This window comes from Fistularia commersonii, chromosome 10 (genome assembly GCF_037954325.1).
Source record: "Fistularia commersonii isolate RoL2024-O1a breed Wild chromosome 10, RoL_Fcom_v1.0, whole genome shotgun sequence".
NCBI classification, from domain to species: Eukaryota; Metazoa; Chordata; class Actinopteri; order Syngnathiformes; family Fistulariidae; genus Fistularia; species Fistularia commersonii.
The window spans coordinates 20,409,578-20,429,650 of record NC_141293.1 but is presented as its reverse complement, the minus strand read 5'-3'; the positions used below and the strand labels follow the sequence as shown (position 1 = coordinate 20,429,650).

General features: G+C 39.9%; 1 protein-coding gene across 1 annotated transcript; it reads left to right on the top strand.

Annotated features, from left to right (window-relative positions):
* Nucleotides 1-2: 2 nt before the first annotated feature.
* sez6l2 (seizure related 6 homolog (mouse)-like 2) lies at nt 3-19,520 on the top strand. The gene is made up of 19 exons (XM_086154330.1): nt 3-136; nt 847-918; nt 1,520-1,648; nt 1,733-1,942; nt 6,697-6,830; nt 6,995-7,187; nt 7,772-7,957; nt 8,035-8,218; nt 9,429-9,592; nt 11,301-11,495; nt 13,343-13,481; nt 14,362-14,555; nt 14,677-14,871; nt 15,493-15,687; nt 15,771-15,962; nt 16,150-16,188; nt 17,110-17,227; nt 17,346-17,457; nt 18,228-19,520. Exons 2-19 carry the CDS (start codon nt 861-863, stop codon nt 18,255-18,257), a joined length of 2,667 nt encoding a protein of 888 aa, XP_086010456.1. The 5' UTR covers nt 3-136; nt 847-860; the 3' UTR covers nt 18,258-19,520.
* Nucleotides 19,521-20,073: the final 553 nt, after the last annotated feature.

Here is a 20,073-nt window from a genome sequence, read left to right as displayed (position 1 = left end):
ACAGCCGAATGCGTCAAGCGCACAGGAACCAGCCAGGGGCTCCTCACCAGCACAAACCCCGCCGCGTTGTCGGTGGCCTAGAGCAACAGGATCCGGCTGAGGACGACGATCGCAGGACGCAGTCTGGGAGTCGAAGGTAAGGCGGTGCTCCCTCCCCGCGGAGTGACGGCCGATGCTCAAACCAAAAAAAATACTCCATCCTCCGCACAAAGAGGGCCGGGGAGGTGCGAGGGATGCTGAGCCCCCCATCGTTTTGTCACACACGGGCTGGAAGCCTGTTTTTATACCGAGGAAACGCCTCGAATAACAGCGGTGGTGCTTTTCTCTCCACCTCCCCCTCAAACCCAGGTCCTTGATTTTCTGGGGGGAAAACAAATCAATAGATCCGGGTTTAAGTCTGAGAGCCCTTTGGTGGATTTTGGAATAGCGCAATTTTCGGGCATGCTATTGCACGTCTGAATCAGAATATGAATGGAGAAGCTGTGATGTTTACCCCTCTGCTGGGTGCAGAGATGTTATTGCTTTTTGACTGACATACGGGCTCCTTCATCACACAAAATTGCATTTTATCTATTGGTGGATGAAGCTGAGCTTTTCAGTATTCACACAGCAAAGTCATCGTGGCCTTCGTGATGTAAACAAGGATCTGAATTGAAATGTGCTGAAAAAAATAGTCCAGTTAGTGTGTGTCTGTTGTTTTATTGTTCGGATTTTGTTGTAGTCTCTTGAAGTTACAAGCTGTCCACTAATACGCATCGTCAAATTGGAAAAAGCTGCAGCCATTCGTAGTTTATATGACCTCGGAACAGTTTGCACGTTGGCTGACTTTAACCTTCCTCCACTCAGTTTCATCTAAAGCCATGGGATTCACACACCTTGCTGTGATACTGTCTTTCACCATGATCCACCTCGTTACAGGTAACTACGTGCGTGTGTTTGTGTCCGCACAGATGTGTGAGGGCATACTTGCATTTGAGCATCTGTGTGTGTGTGTGTGTGTGTGTGTGTGTGTGTGTGTGTGTGTGTGTGTGTGTGTGTGTGTGTGTGCGTGTGTGTGTGTGCATGTGTGTGTGTGTGTGTGTGTGTGTGTGTGTGAGTTCAACCACTATCATTAGGCAATACTGATCATGTACTTGTTACTTATTCATTTATTTAGTGCATTCCCCCCCAGCTTACTCATCACTTTCCACTGCAAATTCCCTTGACTGCTCTTTTTGTCGTGGGAAATACATTGAAAAGTGGAAAAATAGAGTCAAATAAAAGAATGCAAGAAATGACTTCAGTGTTTGGAAACACATATCAGAAATACTTTGCCCCAAACATGAGAACTGACCAAAATAGTGAAAAATTATGACTTGGACACGTGCAAGCGTCTGCCTAAAAATTAGATATAAGGGCAACAATGAATTGAATTTTGACATTTATCTTCAGAAACAACCACTGAAAAATTCAGATTGTTTTTCATGTCGAGCTAATCAACTATGGCCATAGTGTCACGTATCACTCCTGGATTTTTCAGGTTTGACCTTCGTGACTCCAGAGACTGAAACACCACCCACATTCACCCCAGACTCCTACTCTGTAGGTGGTCTGATCCACGCTGCCCTGCAGAGTAAGGAATACCTGGGACGGGGCTCTGCAGACACAGGTAGAGCGACACCCACCTTTAGGGCTTAGGTAACACAGATGGTTTCTCACTGGAAATGATGCATCTTGGATTGAACTTCTGAAGGTACCACCACCAATCCGACCCAGGCCGTGCCGGGGGTCCGGCGTGCAGAATCTACAGCAGCAGCCATATCACCAGGTCTGCTCACTACAGCTTTGAGTTCCTCCTCTGCAGCCAGCCAGAGCAGGAATACCATGTCGTCGCTGCCTGTAGAGGAGGAGACAACCACTACTCTAATCACTACAACCACTATAACCACAATGCACATGCCAGGTACTTTTACTCCTCCGACTGGCCGCACATGGTTGATTATTGATATGGCCGGATATGGCATAAACAAAAAAAACACGGTTTTAGCAGTTACTCTGGTTTCGGAGCAGAGGGCCGTGACGAGAAATTCCCACCCTGAGTCATTTTAGCACTCGCCTGAACTTTTGAAATTTTCATCTACGCCTCTCTTTGAAGAAGGAACAACGAGGAGATCTCCAAGAGGTAACGTGAAACGCTCATACATGATTCATGATGCACATGATTTGTTGGATGCACGTGTGTTACTTGTAAAGAAATACGTAGTTGAGCCGTTATTTTTCTTTTGAAACCTTTTGACGCATGTTTGACTACATGCTCATTTTTCCCTTAGTCAGCAAAGCTAATTGCTAATTATAAGTACTGGCTACTTTAGATGTTCTTGTCCCATATACAGTCTGAGTTTAGATTTTTAACTCATTATATTAGAAAAATTCTTGCTGCCTTGCTAATGATATAATGGATACGGGCATTTTTTCTGTGTTTCTGGTCTCGTTTCTGTTGCATAACGGCCCTTTTTTCTTCTTAAAACATCTTTCAGATTTCTTGCCGGAGGACACAAGAAATTGAAGTGTCGGTGGGCACCAATGAATCAGCACACAGCCTGAATGTTGATGAAGTGTCTCCTCTGTAGCTCCCCAATAGCCAGATGGGTGGAAAGGCCTCAAGAAAAACGACCTCTGCATCTGTGACTTAGGTTTGATTTCACTTAAAGAACATCATGAGGAAAACAGGGGGACGGTAAAGTTCTTGGTGTAGAGTAAAGACGGCCACCAAATCTGGAGAACGATCTTTCTTAAAGTGACAGCAGTGAGCTGGAACATTTCCTTTGTATTATGTATATATATTGATTCTCAGTCCTTGGACAGTTGCAGATAAACCATCGGTACCCGTAGTTTGAATCTGTTACACAAGGCAGCTCTGAATCACTTCACAGGGGGGGTCAAGGTTTCTGTAAATGAGGTATGTCATTGTCATACAGTGTCATAGAATTCTCTTCCGATGTCTTTTTCTTGTGTCCATTAAAAGTCTGAATGGAATCAGTGTTCATTTGTTTTTATTACCACACTGTTTTATAGGAGAACATGTGGAAAAAAAGGTTAAAAATAGTTTTCTTTTCATATTTAAATGACACAAATATTTTCAACTATGCCTATCCATTTTTCAGTGAAACAATAAATATCATAGCCTGTAAGAGACCAATTTTTTTATCATAAGACAGTTCTCAAGTAAACTAACAACTCAAAGTATTTTAGAAAATATTGATTGTCCATCACAACTGCGACTAACTTGGAACATGTCATATGGTATGTTACATAGAAGTGGGGGAGAACCCCGTGTAAACTGTCCAGTCAATGCAGGTGATTTTACAAGCCATCTGTTAATCAACATAAATTGGAAGAAGACTTTTTTTCCTCAAAAATCATTTCTTTTTAGCCTTCCTTAGTCAACCCTAGTTACACAAAAACTGTTTGCACCTACCTTCATTACAATCCGTCAACATTGTTAATTTCAACAAACACTCACTCGCGTTTCATTTGTACTTCCCAAATGGCTAAAGACAAAGCTTTGAGAGACGAGTAACAACGTTAACTCATCTTTTTGTGGCAGATTCACATGGTTCGGCTGCAACAGTGAGGATCCTTAAAAACGATTCAGTGACAGTGTTCACAAGTAGCAGTAAGGACACAAACGGTGAAAGGCGACATGAGACACGTCTGCACTTACTGAGGTATAAACTTATTATAAACCAAAAATACAGTGTCTTAAAAGAACGTAGAAGATGAAGATGATATCTTAGAAGATATAATATCAGCACAAAAGAAAACATAGGACCCCATATGTATATCAAATATTTCAAATATACAAATTTAATGAAGTGTTTAACAAGTATAGCATAAAATATAGAGAATTATATCAAAGCAACATATATGTAAGCCTTTGGGGGCGGCTGTAGCTCAGTTAATAGAGCGAGCGTCCCTTCAGTCGGAAGGCTGGTGCTGTGATTCCCGGCTCTTCCTGTCAACGTGCTGAAGTGTCCTCGGGCAAGACAGCAAGCGCCTGGTTGCTTCAGATGATATGGTCAGCGCCTTACGAGTGTAATCTGGTTTGAATCTGTGTGCAAGCACGATATAATAATATATAATTTCCATCATCTGACTAACTATTTTTCCCGTTGTCTCTGTTTTAATGCAAAAAAAAGCCTGTGATCATTCACTCCACTCTGTTGACGCAAATGGCCTCTGGAAGCATTTGTTCTTAATTAGCTTTTTTTCCGGTTTTTGTGTCAAATCCAGCCCCAGAGGGACTGCAAATATGACTGGTGCCAAATGCATATGAAATCTGTCTAACTTCTTAGCTTGGCTGGATTTGACCTGCAGAGGGAAATTAAGGGTACAATGTCAACAAAATGTACACGTAGAAAACATGGGCTAGAGGCATTGTCACTGAATAACATCTAAATGATTGTCAAAAATAAATTGAAAGTGCGCTTTAACAATTTCTAACCAGAGTCATTTGATTGTCACGTGGGCATTAAGCGCAAAGAGCGTCCCTGTGCACTGTCCATGTTGCAGGAGCGAAATTAAATCACAACACTATTGTTTCCCTATCTACCTGCATGTCAAGTTGTTTTCCTCCAGGGGCTGGCAAACGAGGGTATCAGTTCGTCTTCATCTAAATCAATAGACCAGTCGTCAGTTTCTTTCAGTCCCGAGCAGCCTGGGACTGGCCTTTGAGGCACCATGCCGACTTCAATTTGGTTGTTAGGCTTCCAGTCTTTTCAGTATAACTTTCTGAAAACTGAATTTTGTTCTTTTTTTTCTTGCAACTTAGCAATTTCAACAGATATTTGTACCTTTCGCCATAAACAGCCCTTTGCTTTGAAATGGCAGCCTATTCAAGTGCCGCAGTATTTCTTTAAGCAAGACAGTATTACGGTGTTTCTGTCAGAATGAGTTACAACTCTCTCAGGGTACCCTCATTCTAACAACCTTGAAGGGGGGAGAAATGTTAATCAACAGTTGCAGGAATACAATTCTATCTTAAAAGAATAGTTAATCTCTCTGAGAAATATTTATTCTTGAATCATCAGCTACACTCCAATCCAATCTTTTTTTTTATGGCAGAGGTGCAGGGAGGTTTTTAGTTACTTTAACTTACATATGTGCATGCTCAGTAAGCTAAAATTGACAAACTCCTTCGGAAAGCGGTGCATAAGCAAAAAGTATTAATTTACTCTGATCTTGCTTTCTCATCCTGAAAACAATTTTGGCTCTTTTTCCTTTCAACATGCCGTTAGCTATACAAGGGAGTGTCATTAAAGCGGGTCATGTTAAGTATTTTAATGCCGACCGATTTGCTCGATCCCCCTTTCACCTGAATTGACACTTCACCTCAGTTATTTCTCACCAGAGGGGAAATCCTTTTTTTTTCACCCCAGAAGCAATTCACTTGTGCTTGCTAACAACTTGGAAGAGAGGATGAATCAAAGCTAAGCTCAGATATTACTTTTCTGCATCACGATGCTAAAGGAAGGAAAGACTTGTTATAACTGGTCATTTTAGTTTGGATGTGAAATACCCCAAACTTTATCAGACAAATTCCTAAAAGGCCTCACAAACACCGCTATTGATATATAATCCACAAGAAATTTACCCCTGAAATGAGACAAAAAATAAAATACAGATTCCTGCTCTTTAAATCTAACAGACTCGGTAAAAAGGTAAAAATATTGGTTAACCTGGCGTTACGAAAGCCTCGGGATGCCCGCTCATCTGCAGAATTCACCAAGGAATTGTAACCGGCCCATTTTTGTTCTTACTGTATAAAAGGAAAACCAAAGTTGTGGTTTCAATAAAAAACAACTTGTGATTTCTTTTGAAATATAACTGTGATATGGACCGCACACTTGAAAATAACATTCTTTATTGATTCCCATAGGGGGAAATTTGTTTGTCACAGCAGCACAACAATACCAATAAATATAAATATAAATATAAATATAAATATAAATATAAATATAAATATAAATATAAATATAAATATAAATATAAATATAAATATAAATATAAATATAAACAGATAAGCAACAACAACAACAGCAAGGATAAAAATAGATCGCAGAATGAATATTTTTAAAGGTGCAAATGTAGTACTCACCGGAAAGGCAGTGATCCCGAACAGGGTTAGAAACATGTGAAATCTGGCAAACTAAAAAGTTTAATCGTAGGTTTAAACTGTGAAGCTCTAGTCTTGTTCATCCTTTCATAGTTTTTTTGTCAATATGTGTACAATGAAAACTGACATTATGAAAATGAATCCTATTTTTGGGTTTACATATTTTTTGGTCCCTCGTGAAGCCCTGAAAATAGAAGAGACAAGCAACGGATATCTGGAAACTACAAATCCATTTCCTTCTGCAAGCGTTACATTTTGTCCGAGTTTATAGAGTTCATTGATGTAGGAGGATTCCTGGAATGTGAAAATATTAACACACTGAGCCGTCTCTCTTATTTGCACAACACCATACTATGCTTTCACCAATTTAACTTGGTGAAAGTAAGCAGATCAGATACTAATATGATTGGTGTTAGCAAAGATAACCTTTGGATTTGATTTGTTTACTTAATATATAATTCTTGTTTTTCCATAAAAAGAATTCAATATTACAGCGCTATCGTGCTCAGTTTGTGTTTTCATGACTTGTGCTCTTTTCACAGTTCAGTGCAATGCATCCTTATCTGCCATGGAAGATATTGTTGAGTCACCAGACCCGGCATCATCATCCTCTCTTTCCCCGTTGGAGTGCACCTACAGCATCACTGTGTATGCAGGATACGGAGTGGAGATCCAGGTAATGTGCATCTGCCATTTTATAGTGCTACATGAAAAAATCAAAGTATTTTCAGAAATTCAATGTACATTATTGTTAGTTTGTGTGAAAAACGCAGAGTTGTTTCGCTAACACCCTCAGCCATGGCTGCTTTCATATTCTTGTTTACTTTTTCACTCTCCAAGGTGAGGAAGGTTAACCTGTCCAAGGAAGAGTCTCTGACCATCATGGGACACGGAGGTCTGGGACCAGAGCTGTTAGCTAATGAAAGCATCATGAGAGAGGGCCAGGTGATTCGCAGTACGACCAATCAGGTGTACATTTATTATCGCAGTCTCCGACAGACCAACCACGGAATGTTCAGTCTGCAATATCAAGGTAAATCAATGGCTCGGGTTGCATGCTATAAAATGAACTCATTTGACGGCTAATTAAATCATTTGATTTAATATAAGCACATGACACCTGACTATCATTCAGCTGAACCTTTGACTTGTCCTCATGTTTTTACACCTGCTAGTGGCTGCAAAACTGTTGAAACCAATCAGTGACAAAACAATGCAAAATCACTTTTCAACAACAACACCTACTTTTATGTAGTAATCAATTCATTCTTGCCCTGTCTGACTTTAAAATCCATCAGCTGAATGTGCAAGTGGGTAGGGATTGGCAACCAACCAACTGATGTATCTTACTTGAAAAGAACTTAAAAGAAAATTGCTTTTCTTCAGAGGTTGCTGGAGGACCCGCTCGTAACCTCACATGTTCATGTGCAAAAAATGTTTAATTAGAAACAAGTTGTTTTCAGTTTACTAATGCTCGGTGGCGTTTGATGATGATTATATGTCCCTTAAATGGATTCGACGGAGTTAAACGCTTGTGCCTCAGAGCAGATCGTCCAAATTTTCACTGAACAACCTAAATGTCACTTTCTCTCCTCCCCTGTCATAACATCATTGTAGCCTTCCTGCTGTCCTGTCCATTCCCTCTGTCACCTACGAATGGAGGAGTCACGGTGACGGACATTCACCCTGGAGGTCAGGCTCATTTCCACTGTGATCCCGGTTTCCAAGTTCGCGGCCATGAAGTGGCGACCTGTGTGAACACAACCCAGCCCCGCTGGAGCACTCCTGAGCCCCAATGTGTCGGTCAGTAAAGTCAATCTAAAAGTGCAACGGAACCGCATAAAGCTGACTCATGTTGGATTATCCCCCCCCACCCCCAGCCGTGTCTTGTGGAGGGTGGATTCGTAATGCAACGGTGGGGCGAATACTGTCACCACCCCCTCCGTCTGTTGGCAACCACAGTAATGGAAATAACCTGAGCTGCCATTGGTTGATAGAAGCCAAAGAAGGGCACAGGCTCCACCTCCACTTTGAAAGGATTGCTCTGGATGAAGATGATGATAAGTAAGTCAACTGATTGTTTTCTCATTCACAGGGAGAATCCACTGTCATTTTTTTGGGTTTGTTATCCCATCACAAACATCTCCTCTTTAGATGCCACATTTGAAAGACTCAATAGATTTTACTTTGTAATTTCATTTTAATTACTTTTTTTTTTTTTGCTTAATTATGTGGAGTCAGGTGGACCCAAAAGGATTCAAGTAACTTAGGTTTATTACAATAAAACGTACTGGTTTCATACACCAGGAAGCACACAAAAGTCAAACAAAGATCCAAGAAAGACTTAAAAAGAAGACAGATTAATATATACGTATATATCATAAGTGGAATAATTCAAATCTGCACTGTTGAACTGAATATTGATACTTACAACATCTATTAAACAGATCCGCCCTTTGACTGCACTTATGGTACGTGCGGGCCTCTGCTGGAGACTCGAGATTCTTCAGTTCATTCTCAAAATCATTCCATTGTTTTTCGCTCTGTTTTATTGAAATAAACACAAGTCCACAGGTTGAAACTAGCTCTACATTCCGAAGTAAAACAATAATTAAGTCCATTCAATATAGCAGTGGAATGGATGATGAACGAATGGATGAATATTTAAAGCCTTGACCTTCACTAATGTGTGTGTGTGTGCATTTTGTTTTTCAGTCTTCTTCTTCCTTCATCTTTTCCCTTCAGGTGTCGCCACAGCGAATCCACTTTCTCCATCTAACCCCATTCTCTGTATCTTCCTCTCTCACACCAACTACCTTCATATCCTCTCTCACTACTTCCATAAATCTTCTCTTTGGTCTTCCTCCAGACCTCTTGCCTGGCAGCTCCAACTCCAGCATCTCTACCAATATATTCTCTATCCCTCCTCTGTCCATGACCCAACCATCTCAGTCTGGCTTCTCTGACCTTCTCTCCAAAACATCTAACATCTAACCTTCATATCCTCTCTCACTATGTCCCTAAATCTTCTCTTTGGTCTTCCTCCAGACCTCTTGCCTGGCAGCTCCAACTCCAGCATCCGTCTACCAACATATTCTCCATCCCTCCTTTGCACATGACCGAACCGTCTCAGTCTGGGCGATATTTTGGATTTTGTCTTTCAGTGTTGTTTATAAGTCCGTTTTGATCAGCATTCAATTTGATCATCAGTTTGTTTTGGAAATTTGAATGATATGTGTGTTATTTAGAAATTATAACATCTGTTTCCTGTCAGATTAATCGTGCGTAGTGGAAACAGTTCCTTGTCGCCGCCCCTCTTTGACTCAGACATGGATGAAGTCCCAGAGCATGGCTTTCTGAGCGAGAGCGCCTCATTGTACCTGGAGCTCACAGCGGATTCATCTTCCATCCCTCTGCTTCTGGCGCTGCGATACGAGGGTGAGCAGAAAGGCTTTACTGCTGTGATTCATCACTACCATGTCGGGACGCCACTGTAAACTTGTGCAGACTTCTTGGGGAGAAAATGTGTTTTATTTTTAAATCTACAGACTTTCTTATTCTCCAAATACTTCACAAAGGACAGGCGGTATAATGTATGTCAGTGTGTGTAGCAGGAGGCAAGAAAAAGCAAATGCTTTCTTTTCACTTGATGCTGTGTTTGAAAGTTAGGTCATATACCACATAGATGCTGCTCACAGTCTGACACGGCTTCAGCAGCTTTAGAGATACTTACCTTGAAAGCCTTTACCTCAGGGGCTTTTTCTATCCTGAAGAGTTTGAGGTTTTGTGTCTTTACTTTTTTGTTCTTCAGGTGAAAAGCTAGATTTAATCCCCGTGGCAATGGAACAATAATCACTGTGGTTCAATGTAACTTGCATGGCTGTGTCATCAAAAAGTAGTGAGTAAGCTTTGTTTGAGTAAGCAAAGCCCATTAATTATTCAAGTGGTCTAGTAAGTTAATAAAATAACTTACTAGGTACTAGATAAAATAACTCACTAAGTTACACAAAATGACTGTATTACTACTCGAACTAATTTTCAATATTCATTCATGCATGCAAATCACAGTCGCCACTGTAAGGCTGAAATTGAAGGTCAAATGTCCAATTGAGTGTCTTTGGAGGTTCTCAGTGGTCCAGGTCACAGTGAATTCTTGTGGAAATCTTGTCATGGCAATTGGACTTGAGTTCCCTCACCTGAAGACAAATCACCCCTCATCTGAGAGGCTCCGTCAGTGCTAATGGCCCATCGGGAGCCAGATGTAAGGGGGTTGTTATGCTAATGTGGGTGTCGTTCGTTGGAACCAAACAGCAACTTTGTGGAATTACCTGGATGAGAATGTGAATAGGTAAAGCCAAACGAAGGCGGTTACATCAGAAACTTCCCACAGGTCATTAGAACTAAAGAAGCCTCTCAGGTGAGGGGTGAAACGTCTTCAAGAGAAGAAACTCAAGTCCAGTTGCCAAAACAAGAAGATTTCCACAAGAAGTCAAATTGGGTGAAGTCATGCTAATTGGTCCCTGGTTCGATCCCTACATGGCCCTTTCAGTGTGGGGTTTGCATGTTCTCCAAGTGGTTCCTTCCACAACCATAAAAAAAGCATCCACTAACCCTACATTGGAGGTGTGAATGTTAGAGTGAACGTTTGCATGTCTCTTAAAGGTGTGTGAATGAGAGTGACTGTATATCTCTATATGTGGCGACAGGTCCAGAGTGAACCCCGCCTCTCGCCAATGCCAGCTGGGATAGCCAGCACCCCTTAGTGCAGGATAAACAGTATAGGGTGCAGTATAGGAACGAATGGTTCTGCTTTTTAGTTACGGTCTTCAGAGATGATCTCTGAGATCAGGCTCCAGATGTGCAGCCGCTCTGCGCAATCAGTTTGGCACCTGGAAATTTACATTTCAATGGACTGGCTTGTAAACGTCACTCAAGAAACTGAAACTCATTTAATACGTAGTTGATATGGTATAAATCATTCTATTCAGCAGAATTAAAAAAGGCATTTTTTAACATTTTTCTTGTGAAATCATTTGAATCAAATGAAATGGGTCTTTTTGCTTAACCACCATAACAGCTACAGGAGTTGCACCTCAAAAGGCATTACTGTGTGATCACTATATTCAGACATAGTATTTTTTTTTAGCTTTTGATGATGAACACTGCTGGGAGCCCTATATGCCCCATGGGAATTTCAGCAGCAGTGACATCACCTATCAGCTGGGCACCACCGTCACCTTCAACTGCTCCCCGGGCTTCGTCATGGAACAGGGATCGGCGACGATCGAGTGCGTCGATCCCAGCAACCCCCACTGGAATGACAGCGAGCCAGTGTGCAAAGGTATGGAGGATATCGATTCACACGCCGCGTCATCTTGATGCGCATAAAACTGATACGCCCGTGTTTTAATACACTTCAAATGGTCTTTTCTTTTAAGAGGATATCCCTACATCTGTCTCATAAAACCTGAGCTTGTTGCACCAGAATGCAAATTCAGAAAGCAAATTCTACTTTTGGTGAATTAATTGGGAAAGACAAGACGATAGGGCTGGTGGAGTCAAAAAATAAACACAAGTATTTTGACATTAAAAATTAAACACACACACGCTTTCTCCCGTGATGTATTGATATATTAAGTGAAACATTGATTTTGTTTTGAGTCATTTACAGCTTTGGACCGATACAGACTGCATCTTTTGCATTGTGTAAAACACATCTCAGTGCATTGGGGTATCTTTAAGATAAATTCCAGTAATATTCTACTTCCAGTTTTCCCTGCAGTCGCATTTTTTTACCGGTTCTCCATTTTTCTTATGTTGTTAATTTTCTAAACCAACGGAAATCTCAGAATCATCTATATTCCCCCTTGTTTTTATTCTTCGCGTGACTCATGAAACTTCTTTCGTTCATTCTGACCTAAAAGCGCCGAGACAGACACTTGATCCATCACGATGATGCAGCCACAGTCACGCCGACCGTGTCGTCTGCTGATCTGTTGGCCTGCTGTGAAAACGGGGAGCGACCGACAGACTGTGGCAGATATGAAACTGGCAGTGGCATCATATTTCAGAAAACACAGGTGTTGAGACTCAGGCTGAATCTGCCAGCCACAGAAGGGTTTTTTTTGGGGGGGGGGGGTTCTGGCCCAGTTCATTAAAGAACGCAGATGGTAGCATGTCAGTAACTTGTATTTGTTGGGAGAAAAGGTCAGAAATTTAATAGTGGTGTCAAAGGCTTAAGCATCCATGTAATGGAGGAGGGCTGTCCCTGTCTGAGGGGAAACTGTTCATCTGCTTACAAAGTGAGGGATCAGCTTGTATCTTTGGGCGGTAACATTTGATTAATCTGCTCTAAAAAGCAAGGCTGGTTTCATGAGTTTAGTCATGTCATCTTATACTACCCTGTTGTTCCCGCATTGCGATCTTTTTGACGGGGGTTATAGTTGAGAATCTCCCAAAGAAATGCGTGTGTGCTTCATCCTTGCCCATCCCCGCTCTGTAGCCTGTAGACCTGTGTGTTTGTGGCTCATTATTTCAATTTTCTGTGAACCAGAAAATCTTATTTTAATACACACACACACACACACACACACACACACATACACACACACACACACTAACACACACACTAACACACAGACACAGACACACACACATATATATATATATATATATATATATATACACACACATATATGTATCTATTGCGTATCATACAATTGTAATATCAAATAATTTGTATTGATTTCAGGAATGCATCGACATTAAGTCGTCTTTAAAAATCAGCTCACCATCCCTAAATGTTATTGGAATTAATTTTCTTGGGACCTGCCTACAATTATGGTGATATCAGCATCAAATTAGCTCCAGGTTAACATAAACTGCCAAAGTAATTACCCTCTAGTCAACAAGAAATTATATATCCATTAATTGGTCAGCCTCTGATATGTGCAAAATAAATAACCGACTCCATAAATATGCTGTGTGTGTGTAATATTATCTTTAATAATGAGTCATGGTAAGTCATTGCTTTCAACATGGGTCCAACTTTACATATCTAGTTACCTATATTTTATTCTATGCAGCTGCTCATTTTGCTCCGTGCATTACTTTTTTTCAGTTTCTGGTAATTTTGGCTCTTGTACGTTTTCTCAACCTTGATATTCCTCCTCTCTTTTGCCTGATTAGCTCTTTGTGGAGGGGAACTGACAGAGTCGTCAGGAACCATCCTGTCTCCCGATTGGCCTCAGAGTTACTCCAAGGGCTTAGACTGTCTTTGGCAGATCCATGTGAACGAGGAGAAACGCATTGAACTGGATGTCCACATGTGAGTATTGATATTTACGTGTTCAAGACCACTCCTGCATTGAGTGTGTGTGGTTTTGTGTGTGTGTGTGTGTGTGTGTGTGTGTGTGTGTGTGTGTGTGTGTGTGTGTGTGTGTGTGTGTGTGTGCTAGCGTGCATGTGAGAAATTACAGAACAATTTTATTCTACAGTTGCAGTCATTATTGCTGTTTTAACAAATGCTAATACTGTTAATAAAAGTTCATTAGAGGAGAACCACATGCCTTTGAAATGTCTCAAGCCTTGAATTACTCTCAGTTTCGGACCCTGATCCACTAATTTAATCCAAATTGCTGAGCAATTGTACTTGTCTTATTTTTTATCATGAAAATTCCCATAGAAAGCATTGTAAAATCAGACAAAAGGCGAGAAGCCGCATTAAATCTGCAATATATACTGTCAAATTAACATAAAGTCAGTCAAACACTGGATGAGAAAATGGCCCAAAAGTGACTATGAATGTACCTATTAACTAAACGAATGACCAAGCATCAGTAAGAAACTACCTAAAATACATCATAGAAAATTTGTCATGAAGTTGAATTACCAAATGAATTAATGGGCCTAGTTTGACATGTTTTGTTGTAGACAATTCAAAATGGTCATTAAGCCTTAATATTGAATGAACATATTCTTGGATGTATTTTTCATCAAGCAAAAATTGAATACAGGTCAGCTTGACCAGAATTGCAAAATGAATATTTTTGTATTTCTGATAAATGAAATTTGCAGCGCCAATCGCAATTGAAAACAAAGGAAGATATATCCCAATATCTTGAAAATAGTAGATTACAGGTCTTCTTTTAGAGGATCTACCTGACATCAAATCTAAAATTTTAATCTTGCCTTCTTGCCTCCTGAAGTTTAAATATTCGCCAAACTGATGTGCTGACCGTGTCTGACGGCGAGCTCATGTCCCACGTGATCGGCCAGTACCTCGGCCCCAGAGAGCGCTTCAAGGTCGTGTCGGGGGGGTCAGAGGTCACCATTCAATTTCAAACCGATTCGGAAGACTCCAGTTTCATCCTAAGTCAGGGCTTCCTCATTCACTACCGTGGTAAGACAAACAGAATTGATCAAATAGATATATTATATTGTAAGGTTTATGTTGAGGTCAAGAGGTCCTGATAAACTTATCCGATTGTCTCGCTGACTTTCAATCTGTCTTTGTCATCCAGAGGTTGAGCCAAATGACACTTGTCCTACTGTCCCTCAAATTGAGTTTGGATGGATAAGCTCCTCCCACTCGTCTCCGGTGAGGGGCAGCGTGCTGACCTATCAGTGCCAGCCAGGATATGACATCAGTGGCTCTGACATCATAACCTGTCAGTGGGACCTCTCCTGGAGCAGCCCCCCACCCACTTGTATTAAAGGTGTGACAACTGGTGGAACATCTGACTTTCTTCTTGGGATCACGTGTAACAACACTGATATTGATGCCCTTCACTTGGTATATTCACGATAACTTACTTTTTTATTCTGAAAATATCATAAACTGCAGTTTTGCATACAACCCTGAATCTTCATTCATATGGGGGCATTACACCTTGAATTCCATTTCACTTTTCCATGGCTAGTTGTCCTCTATGTTGAGACTTCCTTGCATCTGCTCATGGCAGCAAAAGTACCGCTAAACAAAACCAGACGCACCCTCCAAGGAATAGAGAGAATCATTCTGGAGATCTTCATACTTAAGTGGTCGGGGTACAGAAACCTGTCGATTTTCTTGGTTTCAAATTGTATTGCTATGTTTTTACACTCCAATGTCCTTATACTGCTGTAAATCAGATGCTGATGTGCCAAAAATTAAGTATTTCCTTTTTTGTGAAACCAGTATCAAAGAATAAGTTGGTGCTTCACATGGCTCATTCAAAAAAAAAAACTGCTCGCATTAAGTAATCACATCATGTTATCATGAATATATTCCTGAATGATTTAAATTCATGCCGTATGAGTACGACAGGAGATGAATTACTTTCCTTTGCACCTCACAGTCCAGCAGTGTCCTGACCCCGGAGAGGTGGTGAATGGAGCGCGCTCTGTTCGCCCCGTGGCTGGCTTTGCAGTTGGAACGGTCATCCGTTTCTCTTGTAACCAGGGTTATCAGTTAGAGGGTCCGAGCCAAATCGCTTGCCATGGAAGAGACTTTGGCACCCCCAAATGGAGCGACCGCAGCCCCAAATGTGTCTGTGAGTAACTTCTCTGCCCTCTCCTGGTTTCATCTTCTCACTGCACAAATAGCCCATCAATGCCTTTCTCATGTGTGTGCCAGTAAAATATGACCCGTGCCCAAACCCCGGCGTCCCCGACAATGGTTACCAAACGCTGTACAAGCACAGCTACCAGGCCGGAGAAACTCTGCGCTTCTTCTGTTATGAGGGGTATGAACTTATTGGTGAAGTGATAATCAGCTGCATTCCTGGACATCCTTCTCAGTGGAACAGCCCCCCGCCCTTTTGCAAAGGTAAAAAAAGGAGTCTTAGCATCTATATAGCTGAGATTTTATTTATTCCAATTCTCACGATGCGTTGGTCCCTGTTATTTCTGCAATTGAATAATGATTCCCATCCAAATATGTTGTTGAGATTGCAGGTGTTGAGGCGAATCATTCGTTTTATCTGACTTGTTTCTTGCCTCGTCATTTCTCACAGTGGCGTATGAGGAACTCCTGGGTGATCACAAATTAGAAGGTGATTGGTTTCCTTTGTATTACGTAGACCATGTAAATACTTACTGAATACATTTACTTCACATGGTTTCGTATTTCAGTATTAACCATTAATGATATGAAGAGTTGCAATGAGTTGTTACGATAAACTTCAATAAACTTAATATCTCACGGTTGGAGTTTACAAAACAATAGAAAATGTTCAGATGATTGGACTTTCCAAAGGAAGCCTGCCGCACTTTTTATCATTTGTTTCTGTGATTTTAATGTAGCAAATGCTACAATAAAAGAAATGGCATGTTAAAATTGCATGAGGGAAAAACATCAGTAAAAAATATATGACTGTGCCAATTTTTTTTCACACATATTCTTGCATTTTTTTATTCGATTCTTGTTATTATTATTTATTTATCTATGATTATTTTGATGCTAATTCTTCATTAATTTGTTTTTTAAAATTGGTTTTACCTTATTGCTATTTACCTTAAGCCTGCTATATTCCTGCCTACTTTGACTTTAAAAAGAGACTGAGTAAATTAGTGACAACATACAAATAGTAATTTTAACATACATGTAGATAATGCAGTAAAGTTAAATTAAAACATCACAGCAATGCATTGGAACAACAAGGCTCTTTCTTAAAGAGGCCTCCTGGAACTTAAAGCTCACAGTACTTTTAATAAAGAGAGAAAAAACTTCAAGATAAATAGTAACAATAGCCATGTATTGCGTGTATTTATATGCAGTTTACTAAAGGCAAGTGAAACCCTTGTTTGTTTAAAATGTATTAAATTATAAGTTTATTAATCAGACTAGCTCTACTGTACATCTGGCTCGCATGTGTCTGACTCACAATATTGTGAAACTACATTTCTCATATTAGCATCTGAAATGGATGAGAGATGATGTTTTGTTTCATGTTTTTTTCTTGATTACCTTACAGTTTCCCAGTCTTTTGAGCCATCTCATCAGATCCTGAGTGAGAACATTGCTTTGGCAATAATTCTGCCAATCATCCTGGTCATCCTTCTGATCGGAGGAATCTACATGTACTACACAAAGTAAGCAATTATTCATGTGACGTGAAAGATTCAGTTGATTAATATGATGACTTTGCTGTTACTCGTCTTTGTCACGGTTCATGGCGTCAGTGTACGTTGTTTTATTTCTCACTCGTAGCATCTGCAGACTAGAATGGAAGCCTCTCTTCTGGAAGTCTCTTTCTCACACACACTCCTACAGTCCCATCACAGTCGAGTCAGATTTCAACAACCCTTTGTATGAGGCAGGGGTGAGTACAAGACTGATACTTTGGGTTCTGGTCACCATGGTGTCCTCATAAAAGGACATTATAGTTTGAGGTTTCAACCCTGTGTACTTCATGAGCAGATTCTCATACTAAAGTGTCCTCTCATTTTAGAAGATCAATTTATATCGTTATTGTTTACTAATATTTCTATTATATTTTATATTTAGAATTTTTTCTATATTCTGAATTAGAGACTAAGTGGCGAATGGCAAAACTAAGACACTACCCATCATTTCCACTTGCACTGCAGTGGGCTATGGGAGGATAAGTTGCTCATCAAACTTTCAGTTTTGTAAGTTTTGTAACTTGCGATCTAGTATAGTAAACCCATAGGCTCATCATTCCTATTTAATTGTGTATATTCATACATATAGTACGGAGCTATGAGTAGACCTACTTTTGAGGGCAGGGGGGACAACAGTGTGTTCAAAGTCCATTAAAAAAATGTTTTTAAAGTAATTCAGGTGTATAGCTTGGAGACAGCGAGATGCAAAACAAACATTGTTGTAGGTCTCAGGAAAGTAAAACCTTTCACCTCAAAATTCAAAGTTTTCTGATACATGGGCAAATATAAGGGACCAAAAAGTAATAGACATTGGTAAAATCAATTGTCATGCGTAAGCACATTAGAAAAACATCCAATATTCAGCACTCCTATTTAAATCCCCCTATTTTTGGAGTAAGTACTTTATCATTTTAAAGTAATGTTGGAACACTGCTTTTCACTAATTATTGTCTCACTTTGATTGCAGGATACGCGGGAATATGAAGTTTCCATTTAAAGGAATAATCAACATTGTGAGAATTGAAAAGAGGGACGCAATCAATGCTAATGGAGGACAAATTGCTTGGAACTTTAAGGCCTCACTTCCCTTTTAAATTACTTTTTACTGTAGTTTCTGTTGTACTTACACTGTACCACTGCTTTTCCGGTGCATGTATTTTGTTTTGATTTGCTACACTAATTTCGCTGTCTGGCAATTGTTAGTCCTACTTCATAGTCCAACTCAGTGTATCCTTAGGACCGGTGCCTTACGATGGATAATAAATTAACAACAGAGACAACAGGGAAATTGATTTATTTATTTTGTTGGATCATGATGAGGCCAACATGACAGAAAATTGGCAATATCTAATTTGTAACAATCAAAAGTTGGGGTCATATGGTAGGAAGTGAATATTTTCTCTTTAGTTTCCTACTGGTCACATTTTGAAAAGTGACCCAGTAAGAGGGAAGAATATTTACATTCTCATCATCAGAATGTTTACTTTTCTTTCCTCTTCACATAACTCTGTGTAACACAAACACACAGATTCATCTACACACACACACACACAGAATGTAAATATATGATTTAATATTGGCTAAGGTTTATACATAATATATGTATATGTATATATATATATATATATATATATATATATATATATATATATATTATATGTATGAGCCTCATATTTACACAATTTACACATACATAAAAGGGGGTGGGAAGTTGTATATTTTCATTATATACTTAATGAAAATGCTGTGCCAAAATATAATGTTAAATAATTTAATGTCCTTAAGCGTTTCATCTGTTGTTGTGATAGTGTTTACAAAGGCAGTGTTTATTTTATTCTTTGCTGTTTCTGGAGTGCATTATCACTCAGTGTCACATTACATAAGAGAAAAGTCAAGGACATGAATGTCGTTATGCTTCTAGCATGCACTGATTGTAAATTATATTGCTTCTGCTCAATCTTGCCATTATCATTATAGTTAACAACAGCTATTGTTATCAGATTTGATGTTGTATGCACTATGTTGATGAAAAATTACAAATTTGGCTGTTTGCTGTGATGCATTAGGTATTATTATTTACAAATGATTGTTCTCGCAGTGGATGTCAGCTCATTCACTGCCAAACAAAGGGTCTTGGAGACTGTTGCTTTGTAGATTTAACTCTTGCCACCAGTAGCATTTATTTGCTTCCTATGTGAATACATCTTTTGAAGGCAGTAAATTATTTGCGGAAATGGAAATAAAGTCTCTGTTAAATGGTGTCAACTGTGCTGAATCGATGCTTTATTTTATTTTACGTGCCTTGGTAATCATGCCCTCATTTGTGCACACACAACATTTTGTTAATGAATATCAAGTTGCTGATTGGAAATATACCTCCTTGGGAAAACAGTATTGGACTACCGTTTAAGTTATTTTGTAGTTTTAGGACACTGAGGGAGTATGTGGAAAAGAGGGGAGGAGACGGGTACAAGCAGGTTGGAATGGGTGGAGAAAAGTGTCAGGGGTACCAAGAGATAGAAGAACATCAGCCAGAATGAAAGGAAAGGTGTACAAGACAGTGGTGAGATCGGCGATGATGTTTGGACTAGAAACTGTTACAATTACCAAAAGACAGGAGGCAGAACTAGAGGTTGCAGAGATGAAGATGTTGAGGTTCTCTTTGGGAGTGACCAGGATGGAGAGGATCAGGAATGAGTCTATCAGAGGAACAGCACATGTTAGATGTTTTGGAGAGAAGGTCAGAGAAGCCAGACTGAGATGGTTGGGTCATAGACAGAGGAGAGATGGAGAATATATTGGTAGATGGATGC